This window comes from Mugil cephalus, chromosome 20, assembly GCF_022458985.1.
Source record: "Mugil cephalus isolate CIBA_MC_2020 chromosome 20, CIBA_Mcephalus_1.1, whole genome shotgun sequence".
Lineage (NCBI taxonomy): Eukaryota > Metazoa > Chordata > Actinopteri > Mugiliformes > Mugilidae > Mugil > Mugil cephalus.
Genome location: NC_061789.1, coordinates 11,697,773 through 11,718,428, shown reverse-complemented (window position 1 = coordinate 11,718,428; position 20,656 = coordinate 11,697,773). Strand labels below are relative to the sequence as shown.

At 41.6% G+C, this 20,656-nt stretch overlaps 2 protein-coding genes across 2 annotated transcripts in view; both read right to left on the bottom strand.

Annotated features, from left to right (window-relative positions):
• Positions 1–406: 406 nt before the first annotated feature.
• On the bottom strand, positions 407–3,893 carry LOC124997669 (nucleoside diphosphate kinase A 2-like). The gene is made up of 5 exons (XM_047571563.1): positions 3,770–3,893; positions 1,929–2,059; positions 1,488–1,589; positions 756–868; positions 407–625 (listed from the first exon to the last, which is right to left on the bottom strand). The coding sequence occupies exons 2-5, from the start codon at positions 2,043–2,045 to the stop codon at positions 508–510; spliced, it is 450 nt and encodes a 149-aa protein (XP_047427519.1). The 5' UTR covers positions 2,046–2,059; positions 3,770–3,893; the 3' UTR covers positions 407–507.
• A 2,741-nt stretch (positions 3,894–6,634) lies between these two features.
• rapgefl1 (Rap guanine nucleotide exchange factor (GEF)-like 1) overlaps positions 6,635–20,656 on the bottom strand; it is a 29,386-nt gene continuing 15,364 nt past the window's right edge. Inside the window, exons 3-16 of the mRNA XM_047571532.1 lie at positions 20,440–20,518; positions 18,596–18,788; positions 17,147–17,244; positions 16,672–16,784; positions 15,367–15,534; positions 15,177–15,274; positions 14,734–14,856; positions 14,401–14,579; positions 13,680–13,770; positions 13,343–13,393; positions 13,175–13,262; positions 12,212–12,276; positions 12,045–12,099; positions 6,635–11,942 (exon numbers count right to left, since the gene is read on the bottom strand). Of these exons, the coding sequence (XP_047427488.1) occupies positions 11,818–11,942; positions 12,045–12,099; positions 12,212–12,276; positions 13,175–13,262; positions 13,343–13,393; positions 13,680–13,770; positions 14,401–14,579; positions 14,734–14,856; positions 15,177–15,274; positions 15,367–15,534; positions 16,672–16,784; positions 17,147–17,244; positions 18,596–18,788; positions 20,440–20,518 (1,526 nt within the window). The 3' untranslated portion in view covers positions 6,635–11,817. The remainder of the gene's footprint in view (positions 11,943–12,044; positions 12,100–12,211; positions 12,277–13,174; positions 13,263–13,342; positions 13,394–13,679; positions 13,771–14,400; positions 14,580–14,733; positions 14,857–15,176; positions 15,275–15,366; positions 15,535–16,671; positions 16,785–17,146; positions 17,245–18,595; positions 18,789–20,439; positions 20,519–20,656) is intronic.

The following is a 20,656-nucleotide window of genomic DNA, read 5'->3' as shown; positions in this document are numbered from 1 at the left end:
TGAGTAATGAAATAAACTATTGAGACCAACACCGTTTTTTTTTGGTACTAGCCTGTAAACATGTTTAATAATGCTGTGAAGTTGGGCTTTTTAACACGGGGGTCTATGGGGGATTCGCTCCCTTTTGGAACCAGCCTCAATCGGCCACTCGATGAACGGCAATTTTTTTTGGACTTCATTGCTCAACCTCACCTGGAGGTTGCCACCTGGTTGATACCAGTCCTTCTAGATGTATATGTTGCTAATGATAGCATGTTAGCACTTTAACCAAATGTGTGCTTGGGGACTGTTTTCAATAGCAGACAGATCCACGTATGTTTAGCCACTTTTTCTGTGCTTACATGGTAACCAAGTCAGCCTGCGTCTGCTAGCAAGGCTAATAACAGAGAGTGACAGAAACAGACAGTTTTGTTAACATGAGACTTTATTGATAAGTGCTACATGTTGGGGGTTGAATGGTGAGGACCAAGTCGGAGGATTGACTGCAGGGGGAAGTGAGGTTGTAGTTTACTCGTACAGCCAGCTCTGAGCGCAAGAGGTGTAGTTGACGAATTCCTCATCCTTGAACCACAGGCTGACCTCAGTCTTGGCGTTCTCCAGGGTGTCGCTGCCGTGGATGATGTTCCTGAGGAAACAGAGTATTCAAATTTTCAATAAACCTGTTTAAAGACACGTGACATTTCAGATCCTCTGTAGCTTGTCTTGAGGTTCAATTCAGGTTCAATTTAAAGCCTGCCCTGTCATGGTTCACTCACCTGCCGATGTTGATGCACAGGTCTCCACGGATGCTGCCGGGCTTGGAGTCAGCGGGGTTGGTCTCACCCAGCATCATCCTGGCCAGCTTCACAATGTTCTGTCCCTCCCACACCTGAAACACACATTAACACACCTGTCACCTGTGTGGTCACTACAACATAAAGGACTGTGGAAAGGTTTCATCACCAACACGCAGTTTATATATGTACTGGTAAAAATAAATATATCAAACTAATTTAATCCAAACCCAATTAAAAAAAAAAAAGTTTGGAGCCATGTACAAAACTAGACTTAATGAGAAACAACTTCCTCTACTTTGTCTACACACTGTAAAGTTAACTGATAACAAATACTTAGACACTATTAGGGTATTCTCATGTCAAAACATTTGCACATCGCTGTGTACAGTTAAATGTTTGACCTCTATTTATTTTTATTATGTAACCGGACATAAGCAGAATTCTTTTTTAAGCGGCTCCTGTCTTCACTGCAGCCAACAGTTCAAATAAAGTCTGACTGATGGAGGTGTAAATCTCCTCTGTCAGAAAAGGCTTTAACGCGAGTCGTCTCCTTTGTCACGCTGGAAGTCAGCGATGTGAAACAAGAGGGCGTGAAGAGACAGAGACGGATGACAGATGCAGTGGAAAAAGATAAAAAAGATATGTGTCTGACAGCGGTGTGAGAGATGAGCTGAGAGCCTGTGTATGTTTACGTGTGTGTATATGTGTTACCATGGCGAGGATGGGTCCAGAGGCCATGTATTTGCAGAGTCCAGCGTAGAAAGGCATGTCCTTCAGGTCCAGGTAGTGCTTCTTCATGTGGTCCTCAGAGGCCTGGACACAAATACACACAATTAGCCACAGATCAATCAGTAAATTGAAACTGATTTGTTTCCATTTAAAACAAGTTTCTCAGTGCTCTGAATTAACAGCACCTACACATATTTTGAAACTTTAAATCTGCTGAGCAGCTTACAATACTGTCATACAAAGTTAAATAGTTGTACTATATAGAAATTGTGCTTTAGAAATGAAACAACTAACATCACTGACAGCTAACTACAAAGTTACGCTCATGTAATTGAATAAGGCAGCAGTGGTAGTTCCCGTCTCTGCCTGTAGGGGTCAGTGTTTCTGCATTGAGGGCGTATCATCGACCGTCGCCGTGGTTACCTGCAGGAATTTGGCAGCAACCAGCCTGAAGCCTCTATGCTCAAAACGCTTGATGATCTCGCCACACAGTCCTCTCTGGACGCCATCGGGCTTAACAGCGATGAAGGTACGCTCCATGTCTGCTGAGTAGGCTGCAGACACGCAGGAAATAGTTTGTGATCATAGTGCGCGCACACACACACACAAACCCTAAATCAAGTTACAGATCATTTTAATCAGTAATATTTTTGTTGTCTTCACATGTTTCCACCAATTTAAGTGACAGTCTGTCAGAGAAATGGGTTCTTGTTCTATGTTTGTGATTCATGTTCATGTACTGTTAGGAGGCTGTGCTGCCACCTGCTGGCTACGTCCCATCACTGCTCAGTTGCCCTCAGTAGTTTTACTTTTAAACATTTACCATTACCTAAACTTCTGCTTTTAAGTGCTGTTTGTCAAACTAAACCGTCATGTTAAAGATGAAAGGTTTAGCTAATTGGTCAGAAAACTAGTTGGAAAAGGGAGACTTCATGTGAGCTGAAACGTTTGTGTCTCAACATTTGTCTGACTTGTCTGTCTACTACTACAGTCTCATGTGGAAGACGCCTCGTCACTTCTCAGTTATCCGTTATCGTGAGGCAATATTAAATTTCTCCTCATTAGACGCACTAAATATATGAATGTGAAATCAGAACTGTCTCAAGATTTTTTTTCCTCCGTTGGCACGGAACTGAACCCGACACCTGCTCATACGTTTGGACAAAGCTTCAGACAGCCTGCTGCTAATTTTACTGCGTCCTGGAATCTGCTGGAGTGAAACCGATAGCAGCTGAAAGCAGGAATTTTGGCTGATGGGTGTAAAGAGACCCGACACTGCCAGCACAACTTCATGTTTCAGCGTCTGGGTTGAGTTTATGGATTTGAGTTTATGTTCTGCTGATGTATCCCTCTGAAACATGCACACATTTAAATCTTAAAGAAAACTGAAGGATTATGTTCCTATAAACATTGGCACAGTGATTGGTCAGCTCTAATTGCCCGAGTAAGCCCCACCCGCATGTGTTTTGAGCTGAGAGAGTCAAGATGAGGGAGACAAGTGTTTCATTGGATGCTGAGTACACGCCCCCGAGTGCAGGGTGAGTCATCAGGATTTTAAAAACTTAAATTAAACAAACTTAACTGAGAATACAATCAATACTTTTAAGTCAGTTAACTGATTTATATTTTAATAGTTAAGTCTCCTCTTGTTCAGCAGTTTTTGCTCCTATCAAAAAATAAGAAGCAGGAAGAGAACAGCTGGGACAAACCAACAGGCAGCAACTCGCATTTCAAACGAGCTCATTCATTCACAGACTGAAGGACGCTGGAACAGCTGCATGTCAGAAGACAGACATTCAGTACTCCACACCTGTAACTTCAACTCAACTATTTCAAGTGGTTGAATTTTTTATGTATTCCAAACGACTTTGGGTTTAAATCAGGTTTAGAAATCATTAAAAACTGATTTTTTTTTTTTTTTTTTTTTTTTTTTTCTTACTTAACTGAAAATATCTCTGCACACAAGTTTATTATCTAAAGTATGTCTGACTGAGCACATGTGCTGCAAGACGACCAATGTATAGACCTTGCAGTACAAATTAAAACTATCAAATCAGTATTTAGAAAGACAGTGTGAGCACATTGGGTTTAAACTTTATGTGCAAGCTTGTGCTTTGTTCAAATTATAAATCTAAATTGTAAATCTTCGGCTCACAACGACAAACATCTTCAGTTACTCATCACTGCAGTGCAAGTGCATACAACACACATGTGGTACTAGTTGAAGTCACTGAACAGTCAGTTACACAGGGATATATATTTACCTTGGTTTCGGGATTTGAGGAGAACTTGTGAAGAGGGTCTGCCAGCGCCGGGGATGCGATCACCAAGGCCGAAGACCCGGAGGGTACCTCTATTTAAAGGGTTTCACTGTGGGCGAGAAAAGGGGCGGGGCAGAGGGGGCAAACCATGTCTGTGCGTTTTGAGAGGTCAAATCTGTGTATGTCATTAAGAGATCTGTATATGTCTGTGTGTGTGTGTGTTCAGGGTCAGTCAGTTTATTGGCTAAAAACATAATGAACTTTTTGAGTTATAATTTTTTTTTGAAGTGTCATTCATTTAAAAAAATCTCAAAACTTTTTAAAAACTGTTGCTTGAACGGCTAAATCCAAAAAGACACTGAATAAATGCAACTGGAATTTCTTGAAGATGTTTCGCCACTCGTACGAGTATCTTCTTCAGTTCTGAGAGACTAGTGGGAAGTTGAAAATAGGAAAACTCTAAATGGCTAAATACTACACTTCCCATGAGCATTTGGTCTTTGTTGCCATAGAGACTCCGTCCAGAGCAGGTCAGAGTTACTGTATTGATCGTAAACACAGAAAACTGAAATGAATAAATGAATCCAGTGAGTCTAACACAGAGTAACCAGTAACTTCAATCGGTTAAAAGTGCTCTGATTGGCTGGTTCCTACAGCAGTGTATTCTGGGACTTGTAGTGAGTGTGTGACAGTTCAGGGGAGGACAAATCATGTCACAGATCAGTTGGTATACATTTGTCCAGAATTTTTTTACACTTTAATGTCTTTAATAAATACATAAATAATAAAATAAATAAATAAAATTAAATAAAATTATGTTATTTTAATCATTATTTTATTTATCATTTATTTTTTTCTATGCCTCAAATATTTTCTGTTTTAATGTTGTCATGAATTCAGTTGTAGCTTAATAAACAGATCAGACTTTAAATAGCAGGTGTGATGTATTATATAAGATCTGAGGGAGCTCCATCCTTCACCCTTCCCCCATATTTGACCCTAAATATAAACCTTTTCCTATTCAGGGATGGAAAACCATCCTCCCAGGAGTCAGACCCTATCCTATCCTATCAGATGAAATTAAAACCCACACCCCCTAACACATGGGACCCGCAGAACCAGCTGAGTGAACAATGTTGAGCGTTCCTTTAATTGCATTCTCCTCATGTTACTGTAGTCAGAGTCCTGTCAGACTTTTAAACCATAAACCTACGAATCAGCTCAAAGAAGAGATCCCCCCTCCCCCCTCCACATGATTGTCCTGTCCATTCTAGCAGCAAAATCACAGTAGAGCTGAAATGAAATAGAAAAGCGGCATATTGTATGCAGTTCCATATTTGGCGTGCCACACCGAGGCTCTGCCAGGCATAGTGACCACGGTGCCAGGCATAAACCCACCCTCCCCCCCCACCATCCTCCCATGCCAGTGCTATGCCCCTTGTTTATCTGGTTGTGATGATTGTGAGTTCACAGCCTCGAATATGGTTGTATGCAGAGGCGTATTGATGATGCGCTAGGGCATACTTTTATGACCCGCTGATGTAGATCAAAGTTAATAAGCAATTAGCACAAGCCTTTTAGTCTGGCCACAGTAGTCGGGGTTGCACTACTTGAAACCTGAAATGTTGATCTAGCCATCTGGGTAGGACCACGTTAGTTGTTTCTTTACAAAGTTCATATTTAATGAACAATGTGCATTTCCAATAGAATATTATATGACCCAAAATCACGTTAGGAGAATCAACAAAAACAATGTCAATGTTGACTAGTTGTCAACCAGAGCAGGGCCAAGTTGTTAAATGTGTTATCTGCTGCCACCTCCTGGCAGATATAGGACGCCCCCTCTCTAGTTTTACAAGGAGTTAAACCTTAGTAGTTCTAATCGTTACAAACTATTTTAAATTATTTGAAGATATTCCACAGCAACAAAAGCCCCCAGGGTCGGTGCCAATAATAACTGTGCTGTCAGGAAACCACTTGTGCTACCATGATAGCAAACTGTTACATATTCAGAGTGGTGAATAGAAAAACAAAAATAGATTGTGTGTACCTGCAGTTCAGTGTGTTGGTGTTTTACTGAAAGGCTACACTCATCAAGCAAAAAAACAACTGTCTTAACAGGGTGGCTAGATCGAGATTTCAGTTTTCAACTCGTCAGACTGGGGACTGTAGCTAGTCTAACAACAGCTAATGTTTGTGCTAACATGGCTAACTTTGAGTAGCATTAGCAGGACATGCAAGCATGTCTGGACACATCACTAATATTCATTAGGGTTGCCACAAACAGCTTCAGGTGTTTCAGACTCAGATTCAAGCTCCTTCATGTTCTGATCAATGTTGTTCTATCAAGAAGGAATAATTCTGTAAAAAGTAAACAGCCAATCAGAAGGGAGGACTTACAAAACAGGAACTCATATGGCTTGTTTATTAGGCAGAGCTTTTCATTCTCAAGCTGCATTATCTTTGCATGACCAAGGCCCAAAATGCTATGCTATGCTAGCTAAGCTGTGGGAGTGTTTTTCTGTTGTAGTCACTAGTTGAGTGGCCTGGTGGGTTCAGATTAGTCAGCTTTATTCACCTGTGTAGGCTTCAGCCACCACCATGGACCAACTGGGAGGTAGCAGCTTCTCTGTTGTCGATGACTTCTCTACAAACTGAAGACATAAATTAAGGAAACTGAGGAAGGAGATGGCAATCGTTTCTGGAATAATGTCTTACGTTACCCAGAGGGATGGGCAGCATTTCACTGGACACAAAAAAAATCAGTACACGCCCCTGAGTGCAGGATGAGTTGTCAACATTTTCTAGGAAACTGTCGTGTTTATGCTGCAGATAAACTCAAACAAGAAGTGAGGCAGGAAGCCGTGCTGTTGTCCAGAGGTTTTATTTCAGTGTGTGTAGTGTGACAGCAGAGGGAGCAACAGTCTGCAGGAGGCGGGATCGAGCAATTCTGATTCAGTGTAATCGATAACTTTCCATCAGCAACATTTTAAGCCTTTAAAGATTCTAAATGTCTAGAGGATCTTTTAAGTTTTCTTAAATAAAAGGATAATTTTACAAAGGTTCTTTGAATTAGGTTTTCCTTTTAATCCTAAAACTTTATTTAAAAAAATAATAATAATTTATTTAAATCTACAGCCAATTATTGCACTGAAAAATTCACTTTTTTCTCACCAATGAATATTAATACAGTGACTTTACTTCACTACAACATTTTTAAATTAAGTAATTTTATCTGGAAAAAAAAGTCAAATTTTATCTGAAAAAAAGTCAATTTTTTTATCATTTATTATACTAATTTTTAAATGTCTTATTTTCTTTCCCTTACTTTGTGACTGATTCTCCACACGTAGTGTCAAACATCTATATTTTATTCTAATATTTTGAGTATTTTGTGATACGCGCCAATTACGCAGGCCCCGCCCCCTTCAGACCCGACTGCTCCGAACACGTCATCTGTCTGACGTTCACAGAAATAAGGATTTTATCGATGTAAACAACCACTTCTGTACAAAAGAAAAAACTGAACATAAAGAACCCCAAGCTTCAGATAGAAAACAGAACCAATAAACTTAAAGAGATTTAACTGTACAATTCATAAACTCATCCTCTCGTTCGCGTTCTGTCACTTTCACAAATAAAAACACCAAATCAAATGTTTCTCCTTGAGTTAGCGCCGCTCTCTCCCTCTCATACATAAAATAGAGTCTCCGTTAGTATTTGCCTATTTACAGGGTTGCAGTATGTACACAACTTTTCAGTGTTTTCAGACGGGCGATGCGGCGGACGGCCTTGACCCAAGAGGCCGCCCGTCTCCCAGAGTTATGGATCCAGCAGAACGTCAGGCAGAAGCTGAGACTGAGCCACAAAAGCTGAAGGTCTGCTTCAGGCCTGAGGTTTAGAAGCGTCAGCGGGGACTGAAACTGTTTAGGTGGAGATGAGAGAGCTCTGCTTCTGACCACAACTACAGCCAGACCCATAACACAGCGCCCAACACCCAGGAAGTGGTCCTGAGAGAGCCACCGTTAGACTAGAGATGATCTACGAGTAATCTTCACTGGGTTCACACTTTATACCCGAGTAGACCGCCGCCGCCGTCTCCGCCTTGACAAAACCTTTACTTCCGATCCTGAACTCTTAGCATGAGCTCACGTTACCGTCCGACACAGATCAGGAGCAGGTGTTTCAACAAACTTTGTGTGATCTCATTGGTTTTTGTGTTTTTGGGAGTTTGATGGGATTTTGTGGGAAGTGGAAACTTTGATTTCTGTTCCTGGAAATTCAGACTTGTTCTGAACTCTTAATGATCTTGAGTTAACGTTAACATTTTGTTAAGAGCTTTGACCAAACCTCTGAGTTCTTAGAAGTTTGAACTCAAGAATGAAGCATTTAGAAATTTTGAAAAGAACTTATGGAGTCCAAACTTAAAATCTGGCCTTTGTTTTCAGGGACGTTCAGGTTTGTGTTTTTTTTTTTTTTTTTGAAAATTTACTTCCAAAGGTTTTGTCGAAACGGAGAAGATGAAGGTTTTGAAGGTTCTGACCCGTCCAGAATAAAAACAACAACAAAAAAAAAAACTCACTCTTAAGTTGTTCAAAAACACAAATTATTGTAAATTTGTCTAGTGAGGAGTCACAAGACTGAATCCAGATAACTGAGCTGGATCATGTTGGACATGTTGAAGTGTGTGACACGTTGTTTCTGGCCGGGCTTTAACAAACAGGATGTTATGGTACAGATGGAGATGAAGTCTCACCAGAGCCACCAGAGCCGAGACCAGATGACATGTTTCAGACCATTTACAGCTTTTCTGAGACTCTTCGCAGACTGAAGAGCTTCGATCCAATCACACAAAAACAAACAAAAAAACTGAATGGAGCTTTGTAAAACTTCAGCATTATCTCAAGATATTTTGACTATTATCAGAAACTTACACTTTAAAAACATAGCTTATGTCTGTATATTTTTCGGGACATGACAACATCTTGTAAACAGAAGTCTTTTTTTTTCCCAGTGATTGAAAAGGAGCAGAAAAAAATATATATTTTACATGTTGGAGTGAAACTCTTCAGTGCACTCAAAAAAAAAAAAATAAAACCCCAAACAAAACAAATCAAAACCTCAGTCTTGAGTCATTTTGCCCTATTTTCTGTCTTTTCTGTCAGGCCTTTAATTATTCAGAAACAGTTTTTTGTCTATGTAGGCCTGCAGGGTTCATGATTAGAAGCAAATCTTTAAAATAATGTAATTATTCAAAGTGAATCTTTCATTTAATCTAATGCATAAAGGCTTTTCTGAAGAACCAGTTTCACCACGTGGCCCCCAGGGGAACAAAATGACTTCAGACTGAGGGTCCGGCCTCAGACCTGGTGGAGGTCATAGCAAAAAAATTTTTAAAAAAACAACAACTCTGTAGATTTCTATAGTTACAGTAAATATGACGGATCAGCTGTACAAACACAGAACCAATCGATCCAAAACACAACTGAACTGAACTATACTGAAAGAAGAAATAGTAAACAAAACCTCTCAGTGTCTCTGAGCCCTGAGGTTTGGCAAAAGTGCTTCGTTGACGTGAGAAGTCGACCAATCAGCTTCTCTTCCTCCTGTTATTGCCTCGGACCTCGACCCGCAAGCCGACCAATAGGAGGGCAGCTGTGTTGGGGGTGGCGGGCCCTTCCTTAAAGCTGATTGGTCCTTCAGGTGTGACAGCAGTTAGATCCAAACTGAGAAAAGAAGGTTGGGTCGCGCGTGATGTCATCCAACAAACAGCTGACTGGCTGTGATGTCATCAGTGTGATCGGCTTCTGATCATCATCAATAATTTAAACTTAAAAGGACCATACAGGCATTTTTAATACATTATTTTTACTCCAACATAAGAGTTTTTAATAAACCAGGTAAAACAAAACAAACAAACAAAAAAAAGAGCCATCAGGTCCTTTAAAGTGAGCGTGAGTTTTCCGACCCTCTGGTTGGATCCTTAAACACCGTGAGACGTTCAATGTTCAGGAAACAAAATCGTCCTCAGACTGAGAGATCGTTTGGTAGAAAACCCAGCTTCTACTCTCATCAGCATATAGACTGTCCAATCCCGTGTCCATGAAAACATCTTAAGAGCTCCTCGTAGATCGGTCAGTGAATGCATCGTCGCACCCACATTAAACCTCAGAGGAAAGCCGAACAGATCAGAGGTCAAAGACACGTTCAGGTCCATGAGGTCGTCTGTGTCCTTTAATTCATGTAAAAGTGTTCTCCCAAGGAAAAATAGATGAAAACTCGTCTGAGAGTTTTAAAATTCTGGATCCACCAGCAGGAAAACTGCTTCAAGTCTCCTGACTGATTCGTTTATTTCGTTTCCGCAGCTGCGGAGATTTAAACCATCTGGGAGTAGCAGCAGTTTGTAGCTCGAGTGCTACTGTCCTCATCGTATGTTTTCAGCTCCTCACTGTAGTAGCTGGATGGCTCTTTCCCTCCTCACTGAGACGTTTCTGTAAACCAGTCCAGCAGCTCTCTGGTTATCAAGCCAGCTGGTGGTTTGAATTCGAAAGCTGGAAGTGGTGGGTTGTCTGAAAAGAATCCCCTCTGCATCCTCAAGTCTTCGAAAGATGAAAAGTGTCCTCGTCTGCAGGAACTCGTTCAGAGGTTAGTGTTCGATCCTGTCAGTCTGACAGCTGCTGGGGGGGTTCACTGGTAGGTTGTTCTGTTTGTCCAACCAGTTCCATGTGCATCTTCAGCTGCTTATTGTTTTCACTGGCAGTCAAAGGCTTTTCCTTTCAGCTAATCCTGCCCCCTGCAGGCCGCTGCAGGAACAACACTGCTGTAATAATACTGTATGAATACAGTCGGAGCAGCAGCTGTTATTATTATTATCATTAGTGTAAACTGATTGAGTGTTCAGTCCATAAAATGACATAAACCAATAGTGACCAGTGAAGGAAGCAAATTAAATGTTTCCAATTCTCTGATCACGTAATTGATTGCTGCTGGAGATATGTATGGACTGAATTATGATCGATGAGTCTCCAGTACAGACGGCGCCGTTTAATCAAAGACTTCACGAGATCTCTGAGGACTAAACCGGCACAGATATATCTGCCGGCTCAACCTGAAGGAAGCTGAGTGAAAGTCACCAGGAGGGAGGGTTGCACTGTCCGCAGGTGTCGCACAGGTGTGAGATTGTCTGGACTCTGATTGGCCGACCGCCGCAGGAGGCGGGAAAAAAAAGGAAAAAGTGCAGAAAGTGAGGAAGCAGAAGAAGAGGCTGGAGGTCCGACGGGCTCTGTCTAGTCAGAGGTCGGACGCCGAGCTGCTTTCGAGTGTTTTCAGACTTATCAGCGGTTCCTAACACACAGCAATAGCAGTTTAGACTTTAAATGCAGAGGAGTAAGAGAAATGAATTCAGCTTTAATTTTATTTTGTACATATATAAACGAATGTAGGTATTTAACAGAACATGTATTTGCTCTAAATGGTAGTTACGGCAAGATAGTTATTCATATACATTTATTTATTTTAATAATGAGGTATTTATTGTTTGCCTTTATATGTCCTCTGAACCCGTAGTGGAGTGAGTGATTAATATTATTACTATTATTACTATTGTTGTCTTGGGAGTAGTTTTAAATAGTTCCTATTTCCTGCCTCATCCTCAGCTGCTGTAAAGAAATTAAAATGTGACGTATTCTGACTCTGGCTGTGTGTTAGGAACCCGAAGACTGATGAAGGTTGTAAGTCGCCATTTGCGCTTGTTTTCTATTTAAATCCTGATCTGCACTGCAGACCTTGTCAAACGCAGCGATTGTAGCAGCAGAGAAACGACAACAGTTTGTCAGTATTTAGGCCTTAAAGATAACTTGGAGTATTTAGGTTTAACCTCAGACAGGTTGGATCACAAAGAAGTCACCTGTCTGGGTTTTGAGGTTTTGAGTCCAGTCTGTTGAACCTTAACTAAAATAAATGGTTGTTTTTTTTCTCTTGTTGTTTCAGGAGGAAGAGGAGGTTTGAAGGTCCGCTGGTCCTCTTCTTCCTCCCGCCTATCGTCCATCCCTCTATGTGTCTTTGGGCTCCAGTTTGCAGGACATGTCGAACAGTAAGTTTTGGTTGTCGATCACCTGCAACTGGCGGACGTAGGCCTTCGTCTGCAGGTGGGAGGGGGACGTCTCCGTATCCATGGCTACCAGAAAGCAGAAAGAAAACAAAAAAGCTCATTCAGAACGAGGTCAAATGTCACAGCAGGTCTAAAACCACAACAGGCTCTGCTCTGCGCGTGCGTTACCTAGTTGACTGCTCCTGTATCGTCTGATGATCCTCACCATCTCGGCGACTTTGTGCTGCAAGGAGGAAACACAGAAGAAGGGACCGACACGGTCAGGAGACGTGTGGAACAGTTTTGCGTGCGTGTAAAGCTTTCAGACGATGTTCACGAACTGAACTTGAACTCACCATCTTCTCAAAGTTGACGAGTTCGCCGTGAAACGTCTTGCAGCTCTCATGAAGAAACGTCAGGTCTGTCGGGGAGACACGACACACAAGTTCAATGATGTGTCGCAACTACACATGTGACGGGTGTAAAAACTACAATTCCCTCTGAAACGGAGACCACCACCAGGGGGCGCCACAGGAAACATTATGAAAACATCTTTTTGGCCTTCGGTTTCACTTCCATCCATCCATCCATCCATCCATCCATCCATCCATCCATCCATCCATCCATCCATCCTCCTTTCTCTGGCTGTGTTACTATGGAGACAGAGCTCTCACATCTTTCCTCTACTTTTACTCGTTATTATATTATATACATCTCTCATGCTGCGTCTGTGCCTTTATTTGTGAATACCAGTTATAGGATCGGGGTAAAACCGGGTTCAGGACCTCACAGAGAAGGAAGAACGAGCCTTCTGGGTTTAATGAGTGCAGCTGAAGACGAGATAAAAGAAGCGAAGAAGAAATCAACACCAGTGATTAAGAGGAGGGTCTTTGAAGAGAGGGTGTGTGTGTGTGTGTGTGTGTGTGTGTCAGGTTAACATTATCATGGAGCTGATTAGCCAGAAGTGCTAATTAGCAGGGTGGAGCTAACATTTCTGCAGCAGCCTCACATCTGCTCCACAGCTGGAGGTTCTCAAGAGTCTCAGAGGATTTTTAAACGATCCAATGATGAAGCGATCCAGCAATAATGACGCCTTCTTCTTCAAGCAGAAAAACACGGCAACTAGCCTGTAGGCTAACTTTTCGCTAACTAATTTATTCAGGAACTAAACTCAGCCTTAAAATTCTGAACACACAGACATCAAAGACACATTTTTAGGTTTAGTGTTGCTTCCATTTCCCAAGAATATCATGGTACTGTATGTATAGCTAAAACGATGGTAGACATAGCTAAACTAAACATGCTCAGGTGAGCCTCACCTTTGAGCAGCAGAGGTGTGAAGGGGATCAATGGAGGTCTCAGGCTTGTGATCAGATCCCTGTAGGATTTGTGGTTCCTGGATGGGTCCTATGAGACGAGAACGCCTTCATTGTTACAAACCTGACTGCTATGGTTTGAAAATAAATTTAAAAGCGAGTTTTACTCACCGCAACCCCTTCAAACTGCTGGAACTGCTTCCTGAATTTCCCCGGCAGACCCTGAACACATATCATTTAATTCATTATTGAAATAATCTGAGAGCACTAGGTCTAAGGCTGACATGGTTACTAATGAGAACAACAAAAACAAAAAGAGAAGCATATATATTGTTAGTATTTCCAACAATTTCTATTCCTGGTGCTGCTATAATCGTATATAATGTTAAGCACTGTTTAGTATTTGTTGCCTGCAGCTCGGTACCAAAGTAAAACAAATGCAGCCTCACTCAGGACGAACGTTTCAGCGCGGACAGTTTTTATTCTGTTTGATTTCAACATGTCGTACCTCCCAGGTGAGTCGCAGTCTGTTGACGGCCGGGTTATCCAGACCCAGAACCACAGCGAGGAACGACAGCAGGTCCTGCTGCTGCTTACAGCTGAAACACAGAGTTAAACGTCTCCGTCACAGGAAAGACTTTAAAGGTGACTTTTACAATTTCATTCAGAGAAAAGAACTTCCTTCTTTCTCTCAGGCTGCATTATTACTTTCAGGTTTAATTAACAACCATTATGATCTCATCTGTCTATTTAACTCCTCTGTGCTATACTGACCCCGACATCGATAGTTTGTTTCCATGTAAACAAAAAATTCTTCTCTCAGAATTATTAACAAGTTACAAATCTGTGGAATTAGACGTGTCTTGTTTTGTAATTAATAGAAATATAGTATTTTTAGTACAGTGAGTCTGTATTAAGCACAAGCTAATTTGACTAAGTAATCACATATTCTTGGTCTTATATTATTATGTATAAATATAATAATTTCTGTTCGTACCTTTAATGATGATTTTAATTCTTAAATACACGCACACTAATACATAAAGGCTTCAAAGTCTTGATTTGCCTGACAATATATATTATTTAAAGCTGAACAAGCTCCAAAACATCCCTGCTGGAAAATATAATATACATCGACTGATGAGTGTCACTACCACACTCTCCTCTCCTGTGTCTTCTAATTTCTTTAAATTTGAGATATGATCCGATTTAGATGTGTTTGGACTCACAGTGCTGCGATCTTGATAAACTTGCGGAGCAGCTGGATCCTCTTCGGCAGCGACTGGCACTGCAGGATCTCCGTGGCGACCCAGTGCTGCACTTCGCTGCAGCGCTGCAGTACCAGCTCCAGGTTAAGGGGGCGCCAGCGGGACTGCTCTCCATGAAACACGTAACACACAAACTCCACCTGCACACAACCACAACGACAAACACAGCTGTAAACTCTGACTCAGCTGCTCATCAAACACCATCAAATCCGAAGTAATTAGTTGAAATAAAATGAATGACTGTGTTGTTTACTCTCTGCCCGACCAAAGTCTATACAACACAGCTTCACCGACCTCGTGGACACAGCTGAAGAGCTCCCAGTCGAACACCACCAGCTGATTGGCTACCTCCTCTGCTGACATGTCGTGTAGTTTACTGTCACCTGGGGTCCAGTGGATCTCCTCCGGAAGAGGAAGCTGGGGGAGCATAAAAGGAAATTACATGTAGAAGTCACACAACCTCCAAATCTACAGGGGGCAACACAACAATGCAAGCACTTGTTTATAATAAGGGAACTGCAGTCTTTCCATTTTGTTGTGTTTATAATAATGTATTATCTGACACTAAATGCTTTTAATTTAATTATTTAGCATTCAAAATATTTTTTACTGTCCACATGATGACCTCACCTGTAATAAACGTATTTCTAAAGTTCGACATTTCACACTAGAGTTGAAACAAATGCTTTCACCATGAATCTAATCTGCAACAGACAACCAGTCAAAAAGTTCCTCACCAAGGATTCAAGCTCGGAGGGCTCACAAGCGAACAGGTGAGTGTTGACTCCCAGAGTGGTAAACACAGCCTCATCACTGGGACGAAAGACTGCTTTTTCTGAACACACAACACACATCCATTTATCTCATTTCAAATACTTTAAATGGGACAAAACTATTTTTTCAATGTGACTGTGAGGGCCTCCTGACCTCCGGCTGATGTGACGGCCACCAGTATGAGGTTTCCAGGGAGAACTGGTTGGTCCTCACTGTACTGCAGTTTCTCTCTAACCAGAGCCAGAATCTCTCCGACCCGACAGGACAGACGACTCCTGATAGTGACGTAGGAATGATCCGGGGTGTAGACCCTGCAGAAGACTGGAAACACAAACACACACACAAACATTTTAATGTCTTCACCCTAAAAAGAACTGTCAAAAGGTTCTGTACAAAAGATTCTGTTCGCTTATGAAATCTTAAAAACAACTATGTGTGGATGAGTGGGGTATTCTGGCACCATCTGGTGAACATTGGTGGTACTGCACTTTAAAGAAACTACTAAATCTGGTTGTTATTTATGGTGAATGCTAATCACCTGTCCATACTGTCAGGTGGGATTTACTGACTCAAGAGCTACAGAGGTTTAAGAGGTATAAGATGACTTTAAGGGGCCTTTAAGCTAACTTTAGCCTAATTCCAAGTTAATACTACTGTTTATTGACATCCTTCTAGTTCTTTAGTCAACAAATGCTGGAAATATGTCTGTTAAAATGTACTGACTATTACTTTGCATCCAAAAAAAATCATTATACACTAATAATACTGGCAAACAATGTAGCTAACAAACTAAAAGGAATTTTAATCTGAGTTCACATTGACAAGCAGTTAACTTGGTGTGCTTGATCCTAATAGCTCAGAGTTGGCTTCCAGGTCATATTATTATTTTCAAATTTAGCTTCTATGCATTCTAGCATTACCACAGGGTAAAGTAAAGTTAGCTTCTTGGTCTGCTTAGCATAGAGTTAACTATCAATAGCTGGCCCTGTAAACTTAAAAGTAGCTCCTAAGTCCCCTATAATTACAATTATAGAAAATTATAATATAGAAATGATAGAAATATTTTGCATCCAACACTTCCTACCTGCATCCCATCAGCTAGCTCTCTGGTTCAACTCAAATAAACACAGCAGACTACAGGCTGGATTGGTGACTAACGTATTAGTAAAAAAGCTAAAATATGAAGATGAAATGGAGTCGTAGATGCTACGAAGCAAAGCTAGCAGGGTCCTTCTGTTGATTGGCTTTGCGCTAAGCTAGGCTAACACCACTAGAAACTGAAAAGATGAAAGCTGCATGTGTTTTGGGTGTGCCACTTTGTGATTTGTATTCCCCGACTATGGTACAGGTGTGTTTGCATTTCAGATGAGTGTGTGTTTACAGATTACACAGAGTCGTGCAGCTCTAATATTTAGGTAGGTGTGTATTTCTGCGTGCAGGTATCTAATGGTGTCGTACTCTCGTCGGAGCCTCTGAAGGCCTCTCTAGGCTGCAGACAGGCGTCGATGCGTCTGAAGTGTCTGAACAGAGGACGAACTTGCTTCTTCCTGCTCTCCTTCTCTTCATCAGAGCTACAACACAAACACAGACGCACAAAGTCAGGACATGAACTGGCTGCTTTCCTCTTTTAAGGGGTTACTTCCACCTCCGTGTTTCTCTTTCTCTCTCATGCTGCTTTTTTGTTTTAACTCATTAAACTATAATTTCTCATCATCATCATTATCAGGTTTCGACACTTTTACAAGTCCTTTCTTGAACGGGGCTTGAGGTTTTGTTGCTAACCCAACAGACTCAGAGTCAAATCAACATCAATCAATTCAAGCCAATTAAAATCGTTGCATACAAAGAGGTTGGCACGATGAAAAACATTCAGGGTGTGCAGTGTGAGTGTGTATGGGTTGGTTGTGAACTATCGTCTACTGTTGTGTCTTACGGGCAGTGTAAGATCTCCGTCCATCTTTGCAGTTTGATGACGTCCTCCACCAGCTCCGGATACCGAGTCAACTCCTGAACCGCACACATGTACAGCTCCTGCACGAAAAAGGGCCAAGCAGTTAACCAATACACGCCATTTAAATACAGGTCACGCATGTTCTCACACACGAGCATCTGCTGGTGAGCTGTGCCGTGCCTGGATGAATCATAAAAAGGTGTGAGTCCACGTTCATGAGGAATTTTATCACCAACATGGTGATAAGGTATTCAGATAAAATCCAATATTAACATTCCACGAGCTACAATAATAACTCCATGTTAAATCAAGACCTTTTGACATTTTCTACAAATTCAAGACATCAACATGACTTTTTATATTAGCAGCATCTGTATCAAAACAACAGCTACAATAGTCTAGTATCTTAGTTTTTTAACTTCAGGTGATTTATATCAGTGTTACTTGAGGTCTCTGCTCTCTTATCAAAATGAAGCTGTTTGTTTCTGGCTTTGGTATCGAAGAGAAGCTAATTTACAAGGTTAGCATACGAGCTAGCCACTTTTAAATAATGCTTAATGTCTCTGGTTTGTAGACCTGCATACGTCACAAATGACAGTAGTTCAGTTTAAAACAGAAAGTTTCTGTTCTCTGATTGTGATGAGACTAAAGTCCATCTTTGCAGTTAATCATCCGTCTTAATGTTGATGCTAAGCTAACTACCAGGAAACGAAAAAAACATTTTAACTGTGTTTAATTTCTTTGCTATAATTTTTTAAAATCTGTTAGCTGCTAATTCACCCTAAACATCAGATTTAAAAATAAATAAATTAATAAAAAAGTTGAAAAATAACCAAAATGAAAATATATGCATTCATTGAAGTTTTGTGTTTGTTGCAGTGGCTGCGAACTTAGAAACATGACTACGTACAATACAAGAAAAATAGGACGCTAAAAATAATATATATTAAAGTTTAAAAAGGTATTTGACAGGTAAAATATTAATTTTAACAAAGTTTCAGTCAAGATGGCGGCGAACTCACAGTCCTAACACAGACTTTTGTGTAGCTCTATGTGTAATACCTGTACAGTCACACATATATTTTATTCATTAATACCCACATGTGAGACATGCTTCGGAACGACCAAAAAAAAAAAAAGCCTCGAAGCCTTAAAGCTTATCCCTTTAATCCACAGTTCTCCTGTCCTCTAGCTTCTCTGTACCACCAGGCGGCCATGACGCTGCAGTGATGTCATCAGGTGTCATTAAGTGTCAGTTAAGCTTTTTCTTTCACTTTGTGGCTCATCAGACTGAAGCAGGTTATATAGATCATTATCACCGTCTGCCGCCTGTGATGGCCCGACAGTTTCGGTTTCTTTATGACTCTGGGACAAAGGGCAAGCGGTGTAAGGTGCGTTTGTGTTTGTGGTGTGCGATGCGTGTTGTGTAACCTTGGGGAAGCTGTTGCTGCGCTCTCCCTCCTCCTGCAGCAGCTCTCTGTAGGTGTCCAGGTATCGGAACGCCACGTTCAGCACGGCCTGCTTCCTCTCCGCGCCGTCCATCTCTCCCTTCGGCTCTCCCTCCGTCTCCCCTCCGTCTCTCCTTTCCACCTCCCTGCCTCCCCCGTCTCCCTCGAGAGTGAATCTGGGAAAGACTCGAGTTAAGGAGGAAACGTGTTTCTGTTGACCAGGACGTCTGGACTCACTCTGGACTCACTCTGACCGCGTTTACAGTCAACTCGCTGCAGTGTGGCGACCGACCGACAAACAAGCAAACCAGCAAAAAGAAAGCAGCGCGGTGACTAGTGTCTGTAGTGAAACCAGGAGGGAGAATAATCAGCAGTTTCAGCATCACAGAGCAGCAGCTCTAAGACGCCGCCATGATGACCCACATATCACTGCACACACGCACAACCACAGATTGTTTTTGAGCTTTTCTTCCTCTGTGAGTTTTATTTGTCTGTCCTCTCTATGGGGAAGTCATGTTCTGAGATTTGAAACACTTCCTACAATGCACAGTGGATACAAACAAGAGATATAAAATTTATAACTGAAGGAATACGACGGTTATTTAGCTCATTGTTCCATCTTCCTCTTCTTCACACGAAGAAAAAAAAAAAAAAAAACGAACACGAAGAATCCTAGACGGCTTCTAAATATTGTGTTGTCTAAATATTGAGTGGCTTTTTTCTCTGCTGTCTCTACTGAAGTTTATCCACAAAGATTTGACTCGGTTCCTGCCAGACTGAACGAGTCCCTGAACGTCTCATGGACCAAACAATTTCAGAAAGCAGCAGAGGAAGATGAGGATTTCTGTCCATCTGTCCCTCCCACTCTTCTTCTTCTTCTTCTTCCTACTCCCACAACCCTCCCTCTGCTCTCTCTCTCTCCCTGCCTCTGGGTGAGTATTATCTCTAATTATCTCCCTGCAGCCAAAAGAAAACTGATTTATTTACATTACTCTTACCACCAGACTACAAACTGCTCTGAACTTTATTTTACCGGTTCCTGTTTTTCACCTGATATGATCTGCAGTTTTTTTTTCTGGGGGGCTACCTTAAAATAAAATAAAATATCTGCCAAATGAAATTAGAAATCCACACAAAATGAGATGCCTCGGGTTGGTTCAAGGTTCCTCCTGGATAACGTTCAAATGAGTTCTTAGAAGTTCAAATCACAGTTTTAGGAACTAAGACTAAGAGGCTTCTTATCCAGCAGATAGTGGATCTAGGAAAGGATTTCCAAAGAATCCTCAAGGGTCAAAAACCCAACAGACAGCAAAGCGATAACACAAAATCTCTGGCGTCGGGACATAAAAACAACAACCTGATTATTTCTTAGAGCGCAGCTAAAATGTAAAGCTTCTCCTGAGTGTGGCGCTAAAACAACAATAACTCTGTGATATCACAGACATTTCAGGGAAATCTGCTCACGAGGTCCTGACTTTTAATCTGGGAGGGAGCTTCCTTCCTTTTCCCAGAAAGAAAAACTGAAATAAAGAGGAAGACAGACAGACAGACGGATGGACAGATAGAGTTCGTCTGCAGGCAGAAATTCAACCCTCAGGTCCACCAGAACAAACCAACAGAGCAGATACCCTACGAGTTAAACCTGAGCTTTCCCAAACTGGACCCAGAATTCCACCAAACTAAACGCAGCCACAGCCTGTGAAAACGCATGCACAAACCTGGACGAGCGTTATGCAGCCACGCGCGTTATGCAGCCACGCGCGCCACCAAACGCAGCCTGTGATCACGTGTTTCGTGAGTAATTAGGGCTGAGACGCTGAAGGATACTGCTGCAGCAGGACTTGCTGGAGCCTGTCGGCCGTCAGGAAGATGGGATGTGTCAACATGAAGTCATCCAGCAGCGTTTCTGCACACAAAACACAGAGAGATTAGCTGTACAGACTGTCCCTGAACACAACGCCGCCTCTCGGAACAGAACGCTGCATTTAGAGTTCAACACAAATATATGGAAAAGAACAATCAGAGTCACTCCGCGCATTTGAAT